We start from the raw sequence: 23,523 nt of genomic DNA on the forward strand, positions 1-23,523 counted from the left end.
CTTCTTTCATCCCGCACGACAACAAGAACTGCAAAAAAAAAAAATTACATAATCCCTCTCTAAAATGACTTAGTTTGCTAAATATAAGCTTATCCAGAGTCCTTCAGACTAACTTTATGGAGCTACTTCCTGTTTTCTGATGAAGAACTCACAACAACATCCCCTGAAAAAAAAAAAAAAAAAAAAAGCAAGCTTGTCTACATCCAGCCATTAAAGAAAGGATGTGAAACTACAGGTCTCATGATCAAATTACAAGATATATTTGTATTTCTTGTTTTTCTTTTTCACCCTATTACACAATCAGAATTTTTTCTCTGCAAGCTCTAATTTATAACAAAACAATATTTAAAACATTAGCCATGGAAAAATCTTCAAATTTTTTTTTTTAAATTTTAAAAGCAAAGCAATAAAAATTTTAAACAGATGTTATCTGTACATAAAACAGCAGTAGGACTATACAGGGACGAGGGAGCCGGGTACTTCCTTTTTGTCAGAAATTATCTATATTCCATACATTTTACATTAAAACCCCTAAAGATCAGAAATCTGCAAGCTAACGTTTCCAGCACCATAAAAAACCCCCATGTTTTCCTATAGAAGGGATTTTCATTACGCATTGAAATTCTGATCTACAAAACAAAATATTTTAGCTCATAGTATTCACCAGCATTTTTTTACTGTCAACTGATTTTTAGTACAATAAAAAGCACATTACTTCCTCGCTATTCATATATATGCAAAATCCTGCTTATTTCTACTGCAGTTGAAAACAGGAATTGAAAATCCAATTCGCCGCCTCAAATTCTTTAATATCACAGTTCACCATAAGCTGCAATTCCTTCTCAAGTTTCCTGGCTTGCTCTGCGTATCCCACACAGTATCTGGAACTCCCACAAAAATGTAATCACTAAATCAGCATATGGGGAAAACAGGTGTAGGTTCCTCCAGCACCTGTCACGGCTCCGATGCCACTCCTCCAACCAATCAGCTGGACACGTAAATGGACTTGGCCATACAAGGGCCGGCTGCTCGGCCTCTCAAGGTCGGAGCCTGTTATCCCTCTCGCAGCCCTTCCTAACAAGTCAGCCTGCCAGTCTGCTACACTTTGATATCAGCAGGGAAAATGTTAACGCTGTGTAATCGGGATTACACTTAACCCCTGCAGCCCGGGCTGCTCTGGAAATAGAGCCCAAATGTCTTTACGTGCGCTCGGTGTCAGCGCGCGGTGCCCGGGACACGATTACAGAAATGCACTGAGGCTCTGCAAAGAAAGGGCTCGCGAGACATGCACACACAGAGTGCAGCTCCTGGGATAAACACACTGAGGCAATTGAAGTCTTGCAGCAAGGGAGTTTCAGTAGAGCTGCTTTTAATAATCTAAAGCAACCCAGAAAAGCTTTTAAGTGTAATGCTGCCAGTTCATCCCCCCGAACGGTCTGAAAATTATCCTCCGACTTAAACAAAAAGGAAGAGATTTAAATACAAAAATGCTCCTTCCTCTTGGTGACTGCAAGTCATTTTTGCGAACAATGGGGTTAACGCTGCTTTGACTCATGAGGAAGGAAAATGCCTCAGTATCTCCCGTTTCAGGCTCTGGAAACCGTCACTCCAGATGGGGTTCCTGTCATTGTGGAGGGATTTCAGCCACAGTTCCCTGCCACAGATAATAAGGCTGGGTCTGACAGCCAGAGCTCTGCCTCCTTATCACCAAAACACCAAGTGCCACTTGGAGGACCTGACCATAAAAAGCCTGCGAACTTTTATCAGTGCCCAGTAACACAATAGTAAAACATTCCTGCTCCGTGGCCAGGGCTGCCCACGGAACGCTGCGAGCTGTTCGCACGGGCAGGCGCAGCCGAGGCGAGCCAGCCCTGCCAGAACCAGAACCAGAACCTGGCCCCACTGCAGGGAAACAAGGAGGGACCGGGCCCCCACGAGTCTGGAACAGCCCCGTGGGGACACAGGAAAGCCAAACTCCATAAACAAGGGCTGACTCCGCCCTCGAGATTCTCCAGCCCTAAAATTTGTTGCTTCTCCAAGTAATGTAAATAACTCGGCTCTCTGAGCGATTTCCAAGATGTTATCAGAGAGATCAAAATTTTATTAACTTTGAGGTTGTTCAGAGGAAAAAATGCCATTTGGTGAGACCAAGTACTTTGTGTAACATGAAGAGAGTTTTATTTCTCTGCTGTGATACGCAAGCTTGTTTAGAACAACATCACAGTATCTGCAGTGGAGACTAATAGATAAGGCATAATCTTTTTTACCACAGCAAGAGGGGAAAAGAACATTAAATTTCAGGTTTTGTTATTGGATGCTCACTGCAATTACCTTCTGGTGTGAAGTCTTGTTTTCCAGATCATGTAAGGGAATGTGTAGCCCTTTCAGTAAATCTGTGTTACTTTCCACTTCCTCTAAGACTTAGCCAAAATTACTGGAAATTGTTCCAATGTGTTTGCCAACACACTGTATTGTGCCCCAGTAACTGAGATTGTGCAGCTTTGATCTCAGACTCCACTGATGAGAAAAAAATACCGGTTTTAATAATGCTAAGTGTTTACAAGGAACCAATGCAGGTATGAAATATTTTTTTAAAAGCATGAAGGAAATACAACAATATATTTACATAACATACAAAGTAACACAAGTGTTCCAGACAGCTCTGGTCATCTTGATATTGCAGAACGATCCAAGAGCTGTAAATTGCTTCTCTTCCACTATTATGTCTAGTACTGATTTATTTTGATTTGAATGGCAGAGCTTAGAAAACATTGTATGAGTATGGCTGGACCAGTGATGACTAGTTTAAATATTGCAGTCAAGCACATGGTACAAGAGCCCCAATATTTTCCTGAACTTCCCCACACATATGCAAAGTAGTTTTTAATTGCACTTTGCAATTAAAATTAGCATTTTGCTAATTTAAGAAAAGAATCATGCCTTGGCAAGAAGCATCTAAGGAACAGAAGAAGGGCTTCTTGCAAAACAACAACAGAAAGGAATAATTGGCTTCTCTCTACGATTCAATATAAATTTTACTGAAACCAATAATACAAATACCGAAGAGTATAAAAGCTCAATAAAGTCATTTATTGTTTGATCCTTAAGGAAGCAGAGCTGATATTCAACCATCTCAGTGTAATTATCCTAGCACAAGCTTCCTTACACAAAATCCAGCAGAGACACATGGAAGGCAGGAGCCTGGAGGCTGCTGAGCCCCCACAGTGGGAGATGAAGGCAGCACCTTCCCCAGGCTCCTGCTCCCACATGGCTTCCACGGGCTGCAGACACTGCTCAGGGCAGCTCTGGGGACCAGGAACTCAGACCCAATAAACACAAATGGGTCACTGCTTCCAGAAACAAAGTGACAACCCCCAACTGGCCCCCTCCTATCAAGACCCTGGGCTTTATAACCCACTCCAAAAGCACACATTGCTGTGATTAAAGAGCACAATCAGTTTGTTTTGTGCTCTGATCAGTGAGTTTGGTTAAAAAGCCAAGACTTCTGATACTGTGATCTGGGCTTCTTACCAGCCCTGGCAGAACTGTAAAGAACTTGATTATGTTCATTGTCACGTCAGGAAATGATATTTTTCTGCCTTAAAGCAAGAATGTGGGATGACCTCATGTGTAAAAAGTGTTATGGAGTGTAAAAAAAGTGTCAGGTCATTCAAAACACTCAGTGTTTGGTTTCTTGTAATATTACACAAAAAGGAAATGGTTGTTGCTCTCAAAGCTACCATGTATCATGTTAACAGCTCTATTTTTGCACTTACTATTGGAGCTGGCCAGAGAGGATTTTTATTGGTATTTTATCCCAAATCATTGGGAAAACCATGTCCAAAATTTGACTAAGACTGAAATGAAGTGAGTTCCCTTGGAAAAGGCAAACCGTTCACTTAAATCCTGTGGCTAGTTCTGCTCTGCTCTTGCAATCAGAACATGGAAAAGCTGTGAAGCAGCACAAATTTGGAGTAAGTATGTTTTAAACATCGTAACTTTTTAAACTGTAAATATTCCACAGGCCTGAAGTAATGGAAAAGCCCTACTAGTACTGCTAAGTATTACTGATGCTCTGGTAAGCACCTCCACCATGGGTATCAAAAGGATAAATCATTACAATTTCCTGATTCTCTGGAGATGCCAGGCAATACTGGAGAATACTTTTTTCTCACTAAAATGGCAAAAAACTCTCTTTGTCCATTCTTTATTTAACTTATTTTTGCTGGTTTATACTCAGCTGTAGCAGGAATAGGTGGGCTGCCAATGTGTGAGCTGAGCACCACAGATACAGAGGAGGCAGAAGGACTGGCCCAGCCTTGCTGGCAGCAGCAAACCTCAGCCTCAGCCACCAATGACAATCACATCCTACATGAAAAGCCACACCTTTTTTTTTGTGATAGTCCCAGAGCAAAGGACAAATAAAGCAGTCACAGCACCAGATTCCCACCCAGTTTTCTTTCTTAATACATAAAAGATGAGTGAGACAAAACAGGGCATAGTCCTTTGCTGCAGCTCACCTCCCTTCCCACAGCAGGCAAGGACCACATGTATCACAACAGGCTTTACATGCTGCAGAATGTCCTGCTGAAAGCAAGACAATTGTTTTATTATTTGCTTCCTGATACATATTGCCAAGAAAATGAGCCCAAAACGTGGCTGTTTTTCTCTTCTTTTTTAACACAAAATATTCCACTTTCATCAGCCTGAACAATAGTAAGGTGTCTCATCCTTTAGATATTGTTATGTCTCCCCTATTATGTATAAAACATATTCAAGTACCCGAGGAGTATTCTTAGCCACCAAAAGCTATTTTTAGTTCTTAAACTTCCTGCGGGTCAGTTTGGCCACAGAAGCATCATCGTCGCTGTTTCTTTTCTCTAAATTAACAACACATCTCTGCAGAGTCAGACCTTGACCCCACAGCACCGGGTACATGAATTTACCACTGTCTAAAATCCAAGCAGGAGTGAATCCCCAGAGCAGCATAACATCAAACAAGAACAGCCAGAGAAAAAACAGATAAATCAACTCAGTAATGGTGTTTTGTCTATTTAAGCTCATCAACATTATTTCTGTAGGCTGAAATTCCTTTTCCCAGAGACAGATGTAATGTATTGTTTTATGTGATGTTCACAAAATTGATATATTTTCCTCAAGCTCTATTAATATTCTCAACTTCAACCAGTGAAGCATCTGCAAATTTCCTTATGAAGCTGTTTTCCTGTCCTTTGAATTGGGAGGCTACTTACACTTAGCCCTAATACTATTCTCCTTTCAGTATCCCTGACACATTTTCAATTACATTTTGCCACGCTATCAGTTCAAATTTCACATTCTAATTATAGCCACAAACACATCCATCCCAAACCAGCTCAGGGAAGGAGTGGTGCCCAGCTTTCAAAACTTCCCTGAAACGCACAGGAGGCCAAATTAGATTATGACAGACATTTCCATGAGCTAAGCAACTTGGAGAGCTTAACTTCTTAAAGAACAAGACCTTCCCAATCTTTCTGGCAGGCTCCCCAGCCGCAATACTGCATGCTACAGAAAATCTGAACTATTGACATTCTCTACTTTCAGCTTACTTAAATAATATTTTCCATACTTGCTCTCAATTAGTAGTAATATTTTTAAAGTAAATAATTGACATTATGCAAAAATACATGGGGATGAAAATATCTGAGAGCAGTACTTAAAGTTTGCTACAGCTATTGTATTTCTTGGTCAAATATTATAGTTTGCTATGAAAAAAAAAAAAAAAAAAAAGAAGAAAAAGAAGGTTTAGGATTAATTACTTACTCCAGGATTTTACAAATAAAAAACTTCTAAGCCTGCCTAGCATTATCCATAACATACAAAGAAAAAGAAGCACCATTTTAGCAAAGCTCTGTGTTCAGTTTTAGGAAAAGGTATTCAGCACTTATAGATGAAAAATGTTCAAGATTTGAAATTTTATCAGTGTCCCTGCCATAAACCACTCTAAGAAAAGACACCATCTTGTTTCAAATGTTGGATCCCTTCCAGTATCTGGCAAATTTTAACATGTATCCCTGGCTTGCTAAACATGAAAGCTAGCTGTCAAATTCCTCCCAGATATGATAAAGATGGCACTCAGAATTCAAACTCTCATTTATATAAAATAACACATACAAAAGGTTTTTAGACTTGATATGGCATGAAGCTTAAATTCTAGCCTGAAGCATCTTTGCTGTGAAACATTATTTTAAGAAGATAACCACAAAAAACTACTAAAAAATTAGAACTTTATGGGTTATAAAATCCACTCTTCACCCCCAGAATATTACACAGCTCTGGACTAGAGGGTATGGGAAAGGAGCTGCATGCCTGCATTTGTGATTTTAGAGAGACACTATCTATGAACCGTGGACTTTATAAAGCAGTTACTGACCTACAAACAAGATGGATTGCTTGGTCCTAAATGAACTCCTTGAGACTTAAAATGATTAGTAATCCATTAGCACTGATAATGCTGTTTCCACAGTGACAGCTTAGTCAAGCTCTCAAAGTCCAATTTTTGATGCATTTGTCTTTGTTTCGCTTTCTATCCAACTCAGTAGGTTATTAAATTTTATATCACTGAGCAGGTTTGCATTTTACCTGTTTTACAGAAAGAATCATCAACTAGATTTTCCCACTAAAGAGTACTGAAGTGCCAGTTTAACTCTGTGTTTTTCAACCTTTTTATTAAACAACAAAGAGAAAATAGACTGATATTCATCTTCAAGAAGCAAAAATTACTCCTTAGCATATAAATTAAATACATTTTATAGTCCTTTCAGGGACTATAAATTTGCAAATAAACAAAATTAATGGTAAAATGGAGCAAAAACCAGTTCTATGTTAGAACATTCAAAAAGATATTTCATGATACATAAATGCTTTATTTCAGTCCTTACCCAAACAACAACACACAGATGTACAAACACAGCCTCCCAAATACAGATCTTCATATACTTGCAATAGTTAAATTATAAATCAGCAGCAGCAGTAGCTGACTGAAGACCTCCTTTCAGCAACAGTGCACTGCAGATAAGCCATATGGAACATGAAAAGTTTCCAAGTGCAGCAATCCATCTGCATAATATCCTTCATAATCTTTTAGAAGTTCTTTAGGAAAAATATTATCTCCTACTCATAGTTTGCCAAGAAAAAAATGGCTTAACTCTGATTAGAATTCATTTAATAAAAAGAATGGGGTTCTTTAGGTCTACCTGCTCATGTACTATTGCAATTACAAATACTTCTTGTCCTGAATTCTTTACAGCTTTAAAATTGGAAAGGATAACAGAACTATTTCAGAGTCTTGGTACTCAAGATAACTTAGTGCTATCAAAACAGTAATTACAACACCAATGGCAACCATTCCCAAAGAAAATGGTTAGTAGATTCCAAGGATTTATATTATTGTTAAAATACTATTCGCATGTAATATTATGGGATTCATCTCCCAGAACAAGTTCTAATACCTTTCATATTCGTATGGAACTGCCACCAAAAAAAAGCACCCCAAAAATAAGCAAGCTGAATAAGAGAAGTGAAAGCAGGTATCTGAAAACAATAGCTGAGATCAGTGTGTACAACAGGAAGCAGTAAGCCTCCCCAAAAATAAGGAAATAGGGTACAAGAAAATATATGTCTGTTTTTACTGAACTAAAATAATTAGAACATGGGACTTCCAGACACAGCTCTAATAATGCCACAACGCACGTTTCAACATAGAACTTCTCAGTTGAGTATCAATACAATACATTTAACATGTTTTTTCCTGCACAGCCTCCACTTACTGCAAATTATTCAAAAGCCAAAGCACCTCTTTGAAGATTGTCCTGACTTAATGTGAAAAGTGGAGGAAATCAAAGGTGGGACCTTGAGGGGTAGAGAGAAAAGGCTGTAGAGGAATCAGGGACAGTGAAATTTGAGTAAGCTTTATCATGTCATTCATGTCAACATTGGATAAAGATTGGCTCTGGAATGCTTGATTTATTTTTTTTTTCTTTCTAAAAAGTCATTGTAATCAGCAAGTACTGAATTTTAAGTTATTTGCAGACAAGAGCAGGGCTTTAAATGGTACCAGTTTGTTACAGAGTTTTTAGTGGGACAATGTAACAGCTTTGATATAAAAAATCTTTACAACATTCCCAAAATATCTGGGAGTTTTTAATGAAAAATGTATTATTAACTTCCTGTTGAAATTACCTAGTATTTCCAGTAAAATACACAATTTTAAAATTCACCCTAGTGCCAATTTAACTAACTTGCCTAGCATTCCATAGTCTACACTACGAATTACAAGGCTCCCATATGAACTATCACTGATATGACATAAGATGTACCAAAAAACCCTGGTAAGTCACTAAATGAACTGGATGTGTACAAGTATTACAAAGAATGGCATGTCATATGTGTGTCACATATCACATGTGTGTCACATGCTGCTGGGTATTCAGAGCTCTGTACCACAGGGACTGCCACCACCGATATTTTCTTTCTCCAGGTGCAGTTACTCCCCAAACCACTGCAGGAGCAAGGGAAGTGTTCTGTCCAAGGGAGTGCCGAGCATTACACCCTCAGTGTGCCACAGCACCTGCAGTAAAACCCTGGCAGTGAACAAGCCACAGCCTCCCTGAGCCTTCTGCTGCACAAGCACCATCAGCTCATGGCCCAAACATCAAGACTACTCAAAAGCAACATATAAAAACAGAGACATGGTGAGGCCAGAAGGCAGGGAGTAGTGAAGCACTGCAGATGACCCTCCCCTCCTTTGGGCAGTTCCTGCTAAAGCAGTGGCTGAGGTACAGCAATGATCAAGAAGCAGCACTGCTGCTGTCCCTCCTGCAAGGTGGTTAATCCCTGGCAGAAGACACAACCAAACCCCTGAGCCTGGAAGTCAAAAGATGGGATTACATTAAGTCTCCACTAAAATCAAGCTGCCACAGAAAGAACAGTCCTTTATCTTGCTGTAGTTGCAGGAGATGCTTTGTTCTGGGTCTATTCTTTCCATGCACAGCTTGTGTAAAGTCACTCTCTCTTGATTAACAGATGCCACAGTCCTCACTTTGAAATTGCAAAGTAAAAATATACTTTTCTGTCACTACAGAATTTCAAAAGCACCAAATTCTACAGCAACACAAGGGCTGCAGAATACACGAGACCAGCACAGCTTGAAGAACTTGTTCATACAATAATTATGTCTTTGTGTGACTGCCTGCATGAACTCCAGCACTAACAAGCAATGAGCTGTTGCGGATTTTCATGGAGTCAATTTTCAATCCTACTTAACACAACGTCTCCAGAACAGCTAAACCCAGAACTGAATCTTTGACAAACATTTCCTGAGCAGTGGGTGTGAGAACTGGACATTGTGTGTCTGCCCTATAAATTTCAAAAATAAAAACATTCTCCTAACGCGGAGCAGAATCAGTTGGGAAAACATTGCTTGCACACCTGGGAAATAAAACTAAATTTCAGACAAAGGAGAATCCAATTCCTGCCTATTACAGGGCTGATTCTGCAGAGATTTTTGGTAGACAGAGCACACAAAAGCTCTGTACCAGTATTTGACATGGATTTAGGATTCTGGCCCTCCCAGCAGCACAGCCTTCAGAGGAGCTCCGATCCAATCTGAGATTGCAATGATGCACAGTCAAGTCAGCTGCCACTCATTGCTCAGCGATCAGCTTTTTTGGTAGTTTATTAAAAAATGAGAACATCACCGAAAATTTCAGTGCACAGCTTTAAAGTCATGGCACTGGTGTAACTGAGACAGGTCTGCACAGGACAGAGAGCACCTTAAACTGCAGCTCCATAAAATCATTGCTGGCAATACAGCAGCCAAGTACAGTCATTATTAGCAAGACTTCAGAAAATTCTATTAAAAGATGCATTCTAGACAAACTTCAGATATCTATATGCTTTAAGTAGTGACTAAATCTGGAATTCATCAAAATTCAGAATACCAGCAGAGCATGGTAAATTTAAAACACCGGCACTGTTTTAAAGAAGTGGAAGAAATAATGTATTCTTAACCCTAAACCACTAAATTTATCCACTGCTTTAGATACAAGGGAAGTACAGTGTTAGATTATTAGCAGGCAAACCAAAGCTGCATAAAAATAAAACACTAACTAAAAAAACTCTCCTAAATCTGTCCTATTTCTGAAAATTCTTTATAAATCAACAATGAAGAAATGCAAAACAACATTAACTCAGAACAAAAACGTTTGGTCAGTACTATCAGCTTGCTTAAAGTCACCAATAAGCTGACATTTTGAAATAAATAAATTAAGAGGCACATTAATCATCTATATATTCAAAGCAATTTTAGCACAGCCAAAGAATTAAAATAATATTGTTGAGTAAAACAGTATTACCAAATGCAAGACATGGAAAAATTAATGATAACAGTAAACAGCTCAAAGAAAACACCCACAGAAATTAAGTGTTGAATTTAATCTCCCAAACTAAAAAGAAATGAGGAGAGGAGAGAAATAAGACAAAGACACCATCATGAGTGGCAACTATTCTGTTCAGCACGAAATGCAAGGCTGTCTTCAGTCACAGTATTGAAAATAAATATTTGCTACCTTGACCACATTTTAAATTTTTCAAGGTAGCTGTTTTTTCCTAAACCAGGAGTGGGAAATAAAGCCTGTAAGCAGAACCTGTTTGTAGCAAACATTTCTACTAGGAAAAAAATAATATTCAAACCACTACACACAGACACAAAAATATTCATGTGTGTACATATATATATACATACATATATATATATATATATATATATATATAAGCTTTTGATGACTCATTCCAGACCACTTCAGTTTTCAAGCACTTTCCCTTTTTTAAGGTAAGCTAAAAGAAAATTTCAGTCCTTAACCATACATAAATCCTCTTCAATCACCTCCTTAAAATGTCTCAAAGGTATTTGTGTGCCATCTCAAATTATTTGAAATGTTATATGCAGTATAATTACATTTACATAATCATTTAGCAAATCAAGCCCAATAATGCCTACATTTTCTCAGCATCATGGGCAGATTACCAAGTCTTTTCCTTCCTTCACTAAAATAATTTTCAAGCTTCTTCCTTCTTTTAAACGTGCACCACTTATTCCCACAGTGTTTGGAGACCAAATCAAGTGTTTTGAACTAGAAAAATACATAATATTCCACCAATGCATGTTCTTCTATCAGCCCAAAGCTTTTTTCTTTCTTTATTCCCCCCAGGTCTTGCTCACTTCTGGCAGTTCTCCATCTATCAAATGCACAGGAATGCAAAACAATGTTAACACATCACAGTGTTAGCCTCCCTCCAATCTCCAGAGTGTGTTTAACCATCAGCATTCCTGGTGCTGCCTCACAGCTCTGTAAAGCTGTGCTGATATTTCACACGAATTTGGAGAATTTAGTCACCTACATTCAGCATCAGTTTTCTTTTTCTTGGTTGCAGGGCATTTCCTTCTTAAAAATAAATGTAAAAACTTATAGTGTCACTTGGGTTATAAAACATTTCAAATAAATAACTATTTTTTGAGAATTTGACCCCATTTCCACCATCTTACTTTTTAGCTTTGAACAGCAAAATACAGAAGCCCAAATTGCTTTGCAAATCCTTATCTAGATCGGATGCACCAGGTATCCACCAAGGAAGGAAATAAGATCAATTAACTGAAGGTCATTCTCATCTAATTTTGTATGTGTGCATCCAAGTATATATTTAGATACAATTCCCAGATCTTCATTTTCATATCAAGTCAACCCATATTTAAAAAAAAGGAAGCAATGAACCAATTCAAGTGCTACCAAAACAAACTACTACACACCAACAACAGTTCAAAATACACATTGGTTATTCCCAGCCTGGAAAAGAAGCAATGCTGGGAGGTGGAGAAAGCTGGATGAAAAACAAAACCAGAGAGCTTTTGGTTTATAAACACAGTGTTTCAACACCAACTTTTCTGTTTATGCTCCCCACACTGTTACACTTGTCTCTTGGCATATGCTCCATCTGGCTGGGGAGATGCATCTGCTTCTTCCTGCTGCAGGCTCTCCACGTGCAGCTGAGCTCTCCGTGCTCACTCAGAGCCAGGAGCCAACAACCCCATCTCTGATCCCTGATATGTTCCTAGCTACAGAACATACACTGCTCCTGTAACAGCTCTATTAAAATCTTGTGAAAAGCAAGAGATTAAATGTATTTTAATGCAAGAAAACAGCTGATTACAGCAGAAGATTAAACTGGCTTGTTGACCCTGCTGAAAGCAGCAGCAGGGTCATTTACCTGCTGTGTCTGAACTATGACAAAACCACTCTTATACCATGCCATCACAAATGTTACTCCCATTACAGTCACCAATTCCCATGGTAAAATATTTAATACAAACATCCAAATCACTTGCTGGAATTTACACCAGAGCAGTCCTTCCACAAGAATGAGTATGACTGCAATAATTACGTGCCATAGTTTAAGAGATTTTTTTTTGTACTTTCTAGTTACAATTTTTATTACAGATCATTACCTATTTCAAGGACAGCTGTCAATATCTGGGATATAACCTAAGCCTTATTCAGCACATTACACTGCACTGAAAACAGCATTAAACTACAGAGCACAGGAGAGCCTCATTAACTGACACCCACCCGGAATTCTCCTGGGCACAGATGCCAACTGGGAAAGTAGGTCACATTTTACACAGGCTCCTAAAAATCAAATCACCTCAGTCTGATGAGGTGAGATGAGGAACAAGAAAACCTACCATGGCCAAGTGTAGGTGAAATAAACCCTGGTTTACTGTATCAGTCAAGAAAAATGAAAACATGGAAAAAAGATAAAAAGCTGAGCTAAACAGGCAGAAAAGCCATCTTCAGCCCTTGACTCCCAGGAAAAGTGAGGCTGGGAGAGAGGGAACAACTGTGCAACTGCTGCTTTCTGAGGCCTTCTTGAGGGGCAGAAGGACCCAAAATGGAAATGATATGTTATTGTAAATAACCTGCAATAATCTTAACATCCTGCACTAAAGAAAATATACAAGTGCCTGTTCATCTCCCTCTTTTCCTTTGGATTTAAAAACAGTGAATGCTCAAGGTCTCAAACTGTCTTTTCTAAATTAAAACATTTTGTTGACCATATGGATACAGAATCCTGATAAAACCTGAAATTCTTCCCATTTTACTCTGCAGAAATACTTCTTTCTTCAGGAAAAATAATTACTTGTCAAGAATAACCTGTTACAGAAAAAAAGCCCATGAACATTAAAGCATCAAATGCTTTAACACCTACAGCAAGTCCTTCAAATCATAGACAGCACTTCAGCATAACAATCTGCAACTGTGCCATTATGGGTCTGTAAAACCAAATACATTATCTCAGTATTTCAATAATTCAAAGCACACACTGAATAAAAATTTTACTCTTATCAATATCTCTATATGGTCCACCAATGCTGTGCAAGAGCACCACCTTACTTACACTCTAGTAACCTCAGAAAAGAACAGGTATAGGACAGCAGCAGATCATTCCCATCTACACTAACACATTCAGTGAAAGACCCAAGTGCCTGCACCAAAAAAAAATTCTAATATTCATTTAAGATGCCAGTGCTCTCCCTCCTACTATGTTTTCACAAACATTCCAGCAGCAACAGCAGACACCAAGCTCTGGGCATATGAAAGCAATTCCTATGCCAAAACTGAGCAGGAGACAACTACAAGGGGAAGATGTCTCATCGATTTCACTTAATCATTTACAACATTGCCATCTACGCAGTGCTAGAAATAAGTAGCAGCAGATTTGTTTCCCTCCCTACTCAGCTCCTGAGCTGGTGGAATTACCTTTCCTTCTAGCCCAGGAAAACCCACCCTCCTGTCATGCACATGAGGATGATGGTGAGCCTATGTCACAATAAATGCCATTTGTCACATTCAAGGAGGTAAGTGAATTACTAAACTAAGATCTATACATTGGCTATAACTCCATAAAATGGAACTGCTTATTATAATTCAGTTTAGCATGAATTTGACAGATTTTAGGTGCTTTTCTGCAGTAATTTTCAGTTGTTAAAATAGAATTTCAATGTCATTACAATAAAAAGAAGCCATTTTACATTGTTCTTTCAGCCTGCTTCCAAAATGCTGGTGATGTCACTAAGCATCTATCACACTCCAAGCACCCATCAATCCAGAAAGAAAAAACCCAAAAATATTTCACAATCAGGCTGAAGAGCACACAGGGCTAATCTGAAGAGATAGGAGGACAAGTTCCTAAATTACACTGTATTTGAAACATGGGAATAAAGTCCCAAATTTCATTCTAGCATAAAAACACTGAACCCAGAAAAAAAAATTATAATCTGCAGATGAGTCCTTGCATGTTCCCCCAGAGCACATCTGCCCTTGGATGTTAAATGCATTTCTAATGTACTTGTCAGAGGTCAAATACTTGACCCTGGTAAAAAAACCCACTAACAAGAAGAACCTAAAAAAGCAGCCTTGCACAGAATTATTCTGGAAGAGGTCCCTAGTCCTCGTGATGTGAAGAAGCACCATTACCATGAGTCACAACACAAAGAGAGCCTGCATGCAGAACAAAACCAAGCTGAACTTGCATCCCTGTTTCAAATTCATGTCTGTCACAATCAAAAGCTCATTCTGCAGAAATTAGGTTTTCCCTTCCTCTCCAGTGGCTATCCCTTATTTATGCTAATCCAGTGACTAAGCCTTCAACTCTTCATGGCTTGTATTATCCCTCTCTGTAGAACTCAATGCTGAAGACAGAAGTTGGGGAGGGTTTTTTTCTGATCATAAAAGACAGTTGACAAATTAGTAGAGAATCTTCTCAGTAAGATATATAAAGCGTTTGTCTGTATGTCAGTTTTGTCAATCTGATGTTTTGCTTGCACACTCATGTACAAGATCAGCTAGTACCATCCTTGTACTCTGATCCCCTTGGCAATAGGCTCTTCAGCTATTCAAGGCTAATCATTATTCTGAAATCATTCCTAAAAAGCAAGGCATTTGTTCAGAAGACAACTTCAGAATTTAAATTAAACCCTTAAGTCAGCCACCTGTTTTGGTCTATTTACAGGACTACTGGAGACATGCTCTGAAATGCAGTTACAGTACATCAAGGCTCCAATTGCCAAGAAAATCCTTGAATTCTACTGCACCTAATTTAGAAATTATGTACTGAAAAGAGTTTCTATTTAAAGCTCAAGCATTATAAAAGTAGATGAAACCAATACCTTGGAGTAAACATATTCATGTTATTCTATTACTGCAGAAACTGCAGTCCTTCTGCTGCTATTTTAATTGACAGTCACTGGACAACAAATTTAATTAAGTTCATTTATTCCACATATTCTCTTTTTTTGGCTTTTTTTTTTCCCCTTGGCTGAACAAGGGGCAGCAGAGGTGGTGGCTGATTTGATCCATGTTCAAGATATGATTGGCAAAGTGGCTACTACCTCAGAGGAGAAAAAGGGCCAACTATAATTGTCTGTTAGGCTGAGGGCACTCTTATGACCTTCCTCCCCCACTCAGTCAATTTTTTTCTCCCCATTAAACCTTGAACATTTCTCCCCCTCCTTCCCCAGAAAGACAACCATTTTTCACACCTCTATTTCCATTGCCAAATGTGATTGAAATCAAACATGCTTCCCAGAAACTGGCAGGGGGTGGAGGGCAGATGGGAAAACAACATGGCTGTAAAGACAAGTTATTGCCTTAGAGAAACCAGACTAAAAGCAGTAGTTTACACTTTATAACACGGTATTAAATGACTTTAAAATATTTGGTTAAAGTATCTTAAAATACTCTATGTTGCTCTACATTTTAATTATGAAGGAGATAAGAAGACTGAGGTGTCTTTTCAAGTTGTTACCTCAACGATATCTGAGTTGGTTCTGCTTTCGTGGGGCTCGTTGTATTCTGTGTATTTTAGTAGAACTTTGTCCATGTCAGTGCTGGCATACTGAAAGAGTTTGTTAGAGCTGTTAAAAATGATGAGTGCTATTTCACAGTCACAGAGCACACTCAACTCATAGGCCTTCTTCATTAATCCAAACTTCCTCTTTGTAAAGGTGACCTAGAGAAGAAAGAATAATGATTGATTTATTTTTTTTTAAAAACACATGACAAGGGTTTGAAGGAAAATAATCAAGGAACACACCAATTGAGCCTACACCATTTACTCCTACTGTCATATGCAGCTTAACACAAGAACTGCCTATAATATCTGGTGCCAATTTTAGTGCCCAATGTTTTCTATAGACTAAGTTAAACAATTACACACCCCCAACTCTTCCACTGGTAAGTAACTACCAAGGAGAGTTAAATTTTAGTTAGAATAAGATAATTTAGGTTTATTTCCTCTGTTCAACAGACTGACTTTCCAGGTATCTCAGTATTTTCCTCTGTGGTACTTACAACCTTAATTGCAATAAAATCAAAGAAAACAGAACAATCAATGGAAACAACTATTACTATGCACCATAATTTCTAATTATGCAAAGATAAGAAATATTGCTATTTTGTTGCTACTAATTAACCAGATTCACTTATAATTTGACTTGTTTTCTGCCACTTGGAAACATCAGGTAACAATTGTTCTGTCCAGTTAGAACTGCTGTGTGGAAACAAATTACACAGGAGCATCTGCCCATCAGGGAAGGAGGAAAAGAGTTAGAAAAGTTACCATCAGTCATGATTTAAAAAAAAAAAAAAAAAAAAAAAGTTAAAAAAATTATTCCTTTCACAAGACAGCAGCTAAGGATATGAAAGTGTCAATGCATTTGACATCCCCCTATTATAACTCCAAGGATGAGTCTCTGTGACAGTGAGTGATCCACAAGTCCCATGTTCGACAGACAACAGTCAATGGATGAGCTTTTGCAAGAGAGGAATCAAGTAAGACAAAATCAAACCTGTTTTCTGGGTTTCTGCAGTTTAATTACCAAGCTGCACATCAAGTTTTTGGGAAAATGGATGAGAGACAACTTCTGTATGTACAGACCTGAAGGCTTTTTTCTCCTCATTATCTCACATATTACTTTTTTAATACCATTAATAATACAAAATATGTCCTATACTTCCCACCACATTAACAGTCTCAGAGGATATACAGATACAGCTGTTGCTCTTCTGACACCTAAAAGGTTATTACCTGAGTATGAGCAGGTATACAGAGGTACTACTGGTTAGTGTTTGTCAGGAAAAAGGCATCATAAACAAGATGTGTGTGTGCTGTGTCACTTGGAGAAGTCCTCAGGCAAAAGAATGAAGATTTACTGTCACCAAGGACCATCAGGAATCTGGACAAGAGCTCTTCTTTACTGGAATTTTATCTTTCTCATCTCTTGTAAGGCTGCTTCACTTGTGAGATTCTCAGCTGGCATCAATTTCCCACTTGGTGCTTGGACAGTGCTTAGCACAAACCTCTCTATCACAGCACTCCAAGCCCTACTTCAATGCACATAGATTATTTTAAACTCTGCTTTCATTTAAGAATCCAAAAGCAGGCTTAGTTCTGTATATTTCTTTTTTTTTTCTTTCATTTAAATTCCAAAAAACATGTCTCTTTATTGCAGGTAAATCTTTTTCCCAGCACTATTTTAATATTGCTTAGCAAAAAAATGAGTGAGGAGGAGACAGCAAAGGCAGCAAGATTGAGCTCCTTTGATATCTAATTTACTGCACTGGATTCTCTTCAGCTTAATGAAGATAAATGTCCTACAGCTCATTCAAGCAGATAAAGCTGCTTAATTAATAATACAATGACAGTCTCATGACAATCATAATCCCCCTGAGGAATGGTCTATATATTCTGTTTTGAGCTCACATACAATCCCATCAGAAATAAGATGCTTCTGACAAAACAGTAGTTTTTCTTCCCACACAAGTTATATGAACTTGATTTAGATAAAACTCTGTCCCATTCTACTTATATTTTCAAACAAAAAAATCTAAACCTCAAACTAAACATTCAACCAAGCATCTCATGTGTGACCTGCTCACCAGCTGTACCTGCCATAGAAAAACTGACATGACACAACTGAACTACACTTTCTGTTGAAAACAAACCCTGAATGCCCTCCTTATCTGGGTCAATGAAAAAAATCTCCAAGTAAATACCTTATAAATGCCCAGTGCATCAGGGCATTCTAATATGTTATAATTTTATATCCTGGCTACCAAAACCATGGAACACCAGTGGGGTTAAATGCCATCAATACCTCTACATATAAAAGGTAAAATTCCACTGACAAAAACTATTTAATATCTCTAAAATAATTTAAAAACAAAATGCAGTGTGTTTTCATCTGGGTTTCTATAGAAAAAGGATAATGCAAGCCTAATTCTACTTTTAAGTTAGAGTTTAAATCCTCTTCCTCATCACTAAATAGCCAAAAAAGTTGCTAGTCAAGAACCTGCTAGAAACAAAACTACAGTTTAATCTCCCTATTTTGTTTCAGTCACAGCAATAGTGCAAGTGATCTAAAATTTTATACTAATGCACTGATTCTCTTCCTCTCCATTGTTTCAATCAGAACAATGGGATGGGGACTCAAAAGAAAAAAACACTTCACCAAACTCAGGGTAGAAGCAAAACCTATTTGTTTTTCAAGCAGAACAAAACCAAGGTTGCCCAATTTAATCCAGATTCATTAAAAAAAGGAATAAGCAGGATCCATTTTCACCTCTTCCATGTGCTTTAAGTTGTAGAGCAAGATTCGAAAAGAAGTGAATTCATTAATTCATCTACTTTTACTACGTGTACTTAAGACATTTATCTACATCAAACATAAAGTCACTGGGTGATTAAAGCTGTTCAAACACAATACTTGGCTTTCTCCCAAACTCCAATAATACTTTTCTTGCTATATATAGACTTCTCCGAGTTTACACTGCTTTAAAGTGATACAGGGAGAAAAACAATCTCGATTTCACCAACAAAACAATGGGCTCTGAGCTGATGTGTCAGCAGCAAGAGAGTCCCATGGAATTCTGACACTACCCCCAACGTCAAGCTGCAGCTCAGAAGTTGAACAACAAAATCAAACAGCAGGAAGGGAACAGAACAAAACAGCACTGCACACTATATAAATCCATATTTTGCCTGCATCCTGAATTCTGGGTCCCTTGGCCATTAAAAGTATTGAAGCAATAGTCCAGAATGTTCAGGGGAAAGGATCAAGAGGTGTGGAACAAATTTTGTATTAAAACAGCTAAGCAAGCAAGGCAGCTATAGGCTGAAAAAACTTACTTTAAGAGAAAATAAGCAAATGTGGACAGACTCTAGATAGGGAGTCACTGTTACCTCTTTCATAGAAGAGCTAAATAATTGGCAGAACCATGACAAAGGGTAAATAAAATGGTATTTCTTGAAACAACAGGCAATAGATCTATAGGAAATTCTAGACAAAACATGTTGTAAATGCTGCAACGTTTTAAGGACTCAAAGGATAAGTGAACAACTTCACTGGTGGGGGGTGGGGAAAACAAACAAAAAGAATCCATTAATGGTTACTAAATATACGGAAACCACATCCAGCTCAGGAAATCCCTGAGCTAAGAATAGTTAAAAGCTGGAAGAGGATTACAGAGTGGTGTAACATGTGCATCTCCAGCCCACACGGATTTGCTCAGGACCATCACCGGACAAAAGATGGCGGCCAGCAGCACCTCTGGCCTCAGCCACCAGCACTGCTCTTGAAGACCTTAAGTCATTCCTGTAATAATCTGCCTTTAAAATTACAGCTTCCAGTTATCCCACTATATATTTCAGTGTCCAATTAAATTTTTATTTTGTATCTCATGCAGCAATTAAGAAACTAAGAGGCTGCATTACTGCAAGAGTCATCAAATTTTGGTACTTTTTAAGTTCACAGGGCATCTCTCTGTTAGGGCATAAGCAGCCAAGTGAGCAGCTTTCCCCAAAACATTCATTTTGAGCCCTCTTCCCTTCTGACAGACAATTTTTAAAGACTGTTGCAGCAAATAGCTCTTACAAGAAATACAAATCAATGTTTTTAAATAGAATGTTAACAGAATTTGCTACTGTATCCAAAGCACTGTAGATACTGCCCAGAGCTATCTCAAACTCCTCAAAGTGCTACAGAAAATATCTTTACTAGATCCTTCCTGAATCTCTTGTCCTTTCTCTCTCTCCAGTAGTGACTGTTCCTAGCAGCTATCAGACCAAGTAATGTATCTCTCTAAAAAACACCTCTCCACTCTACTGGTAGTACAGTAGGGTACCATTTAAATAGGAATAGCAATTTTAGACTTCAAGTAGTAAGAGTTATTACTAATAAATAACATTTTTTTTCCTCAAACAGTCATAAAATCATTTCTTATTCATATTCTGGCAAGGGCATCTGTGGATACATGAAGACAAAGCACAGCTTTAGCACAGTGAATTAGGATGAATGTATTCAAACTTTCCATTCCTTTTTAAGATTACTGATGGAGCTGTTCATGCAGACTCCTTGTTTCTCACCTGCCTATTCCGTTCATCCATTATTCTCGTGATCTGTATTTTCTTTCTCCCCATTTTCGCCTCTTCTTTATTTTGCTTAGCAATCCAGAAATAAACTAATCCAAGAAATGTCCCTCTTCAGTGTTCTAACACATGATACAGTTTTCTTTTACTTTGTCTTCAGCTTGAGAAACGGTTCCTACTTCTTCTTATAAGCACCTAAAAAAGAATTTAAAATATTCATTTAAAATTTACTAAAAAGGAAGTACCATTAAAAACCCACAGACCCAAAAAACACGTGCACCATGAAACTTCAGTGAGAAATCAAGTGTTTTCATTAGTAAAGCATTATACTACACACTTTCTTCCAGTTAAACTCCAACTGGTTTGCTACATTCTACCTACCAACTACAAATTTAAAATTACTAATAATTGCACACACTTCCAACTGAATGCCTTAAAAATACAATTGTCAAAGGCATGGTGCTCATCATTCTAAGCTTTAGGCCTTTAATTATCTGAGGTTTCACATATTTGCAAGTTTTGGTAGACTCCACTCAATATTTTAGGAAACTTTAAAAAGAAACATTTTGTATTGCTTGTTTCCTCTTGTAAAATTATCACAAAAATAACAAAACAAAGACATGAGAATATCAAGTTTCTGTTCCTAAGCCAAATTGTCTCCTTTTGTGAGCCAAATCTTGGGGTTTCATTGGGAAACAAGAGGGAGAAGGAAAGAGGGAAACTCTCTACTTAAAATTTTGCATTCTTAATATATATAGGCCATTGAGAACAGTTTTGCAACAAAACTATTTCATGGTTACTAAGACACCAAGGAAGACCTGACACGGTTCCTCTCTCTCTCCAATAACCTGTAAGTGCCACATCAGCCCATACCCATTTGCAGTCCAGTACTTCTTTGCACTGTTATATTGTTCACCAAGATAAATGTGCAGGAAATTTGAAAAGTGAGTGTGCCACCACATTTAAGTCTGCACTGAGCTATCTGATATTTAACAAACTTCAAACGTATTTTCAGTTAACAAACTGCTAAGCCATATTCCAGACATACAACTTGAATTGTAGGATAGTGTTACTTGAAGAAAAAACTGGAGAACAACCTAAATTAAATGGCTTCTAGAACATAAAGGGTATGCTAGAATGTATAAACATGAAATAAATACACCTTATTTATCTCATTACCACCTAATAATACTCACTCAAAGGGGTAAAACCAGCCCATATATTAGCTGATAACCTTTCTAACTTCCCAACCCAAAACCTCTTCTGAAGTCGAGCCTTGCATATTTTCATCTGGGTGTCACCACACCATATCCTTGAGGCCATGTGTAGAAAGTGGTGCAACCACATCACCATCAGACAGTTAATGAGCAGAGACAGCAGAGGCGATTAGTCACAGGCTACACTTCACAATACATTCAATTTACGCCGAGGAAACAGACATGATGTTCTTGGGAGAAAAAAAACAGAGGTGGAGGAACATCGCAGAATGAAGACATGCCATTTTCTATTTACCTGACAACAACAAAGGACTGCTTTAAAAAAAAAACAACAAAATCACAAAATGCTTAAGTATTTAGAAATACTGTTTCATGAAATTTAAAATCAAATCCACATTTACACAGTATCATGTCCACTGGTCTAAAGGATATGAAGTAAACACTGCCTATACAGCAAAATATTTGAAAACATCCATCAAGACTGCATTGCTTTTGTTTTCTTCATGACAAAGGATTTCTTCCAAGGTTCTTCTAAGAAGGTGATTAACAGCCAATAAAGACCAGATGAACAGGCTCTATACAACCAACAGCACACAGGGAATATCTTCCAGGGAAACAACAGTTGGCATATCGATTTATCCCACTTTTGTTTAAAAAAAATTTCTCAGCTCATGCTATGATCACACATTAAATTTAGTTCTGGAAAAATCTGGTTGCATCCCTTGAACATATCTAATCAAAGGATCTCTAACCAGCTCTTAAAACTTTGTTTTCTCCTTCATCTGTGGCTTCATCTTCTAAACCTACCATGTATTATTGAGAAAGTTCACTAAATACAGAATTACCAGAGTCCTTCCTCTACTTTTGAAACCTCCCCATCATCACTAGTGCACAGAAATGGCCACCATACAAGGCTGAAGATCCATCGGGTGCAGTATTTTATTGGTGACTATTAGCAGATATCACTAGAATGGTCAAAGAAGAAGACAGGAATAGAATAATAAAAACATAAACCACATATGTGGTGGTTTTTGTATCAGGAGCTTCTGGAGTCCTGCCTCCTGCAACACATACTCAAAAGCAAGTCTATGGAGTGAATAAAATAAAGAACTCTGGAGAAGGAGGAGGGAGAGCAGAAGATAAGTATGATGTGAGATTATGCAATATATATTAAGAATACAAAATAAAAGAAGCACAAATGTTTTGTATAAGCTAATGGAAGGCACAGTAGCAGGGAAACACTGTTATCTGCTCTGTGTACTATCACACAAAGAGAAATGGGAAACAGTAATTTTCATCAACATTTTGTTACAGCTTTGGGGTGTTATTTCAGGTCTTCTACAGTGCTTGTGCTCTATCAGGCATAAAAGCCTCAAGCTATTTCCCATTTATGACAGTTCACTGTTCCCTCTCATCTTGGGCCTGACTTTCTTCAACCTTCAATACTTGTATCACTTAGAAATTCCCAGCTCCTATTTGCATGTGTGGCCAGCCCGGGTCCAGGCTCTCCTCCCTCTCCCACAGGTTGCTATGGACACCAGAACCTGGCTTGGAATCTCATTTTCCAAAGGCAGCCCAGCTCCAGGATGCAGCATCCCTGTCATTTTGAAGTCCCACATAAGGTGATTTTTAAAGCTCAGAACTGAAACAGAAATTTGGCTTGAGCTCAGGGCAGAAAGGACCTTGACACAGCTGCAAAATCAGACAGAACTGTGCAGTAAAAAGGCACTTCTTATGCATTCTCAGTACATCTCACTGGGAAGTTACTGCCAGTGACAAAGGCATG

General features: G+C 38.1%; 1 protein-coding gene across 7 annotated transcripts in view; it reads right to left on the reverse strand.

Annotated features, from left to right (window-relative positions):
- MEF2A (myocyte enhancer factor 2A) overlaps positions 1–23,523 on the reverse strand; it is an 81,035-nt gene that overhangs the window by 26,215 nt on the left and 31,297 nt on the right. For all 7 annotated transcript variants that reach the window (XM_079317570.1, XM_079317574.1, XM_079317568.1 and 4 more), the window contains exons 2-3: positions 20,518–20,715; positions 15,901–16,104 (exon numbers count right to left, since the gene is read on the reverse strand). In XM_079317570.1, the coding sequence (XP_079173696.1) occupies positions 15,901–16,104; positions 20,518–20,571 (258 nt within the window). In that variant the 5' untranslated portion in view covers positions 20,572–20,715. The remainder of the gene's footprint in view (positions 1–15,900; positions 16,105–20,517; positions 20,716–23,523) is intronic.

The sequence above is a fragment of the Erithacus rubecula genome, assembly GCF_903797595.1.
Source record: "Erithacus rubecula genome assembly, chromosome: 14".
In the NCBI taxonomy this organism is placed as follows: Eukaryota; Metazoa; Chordata; class Aves; order Passeriformes; family Muscicapidae; genus Erithacus; species Erithacus rubecula.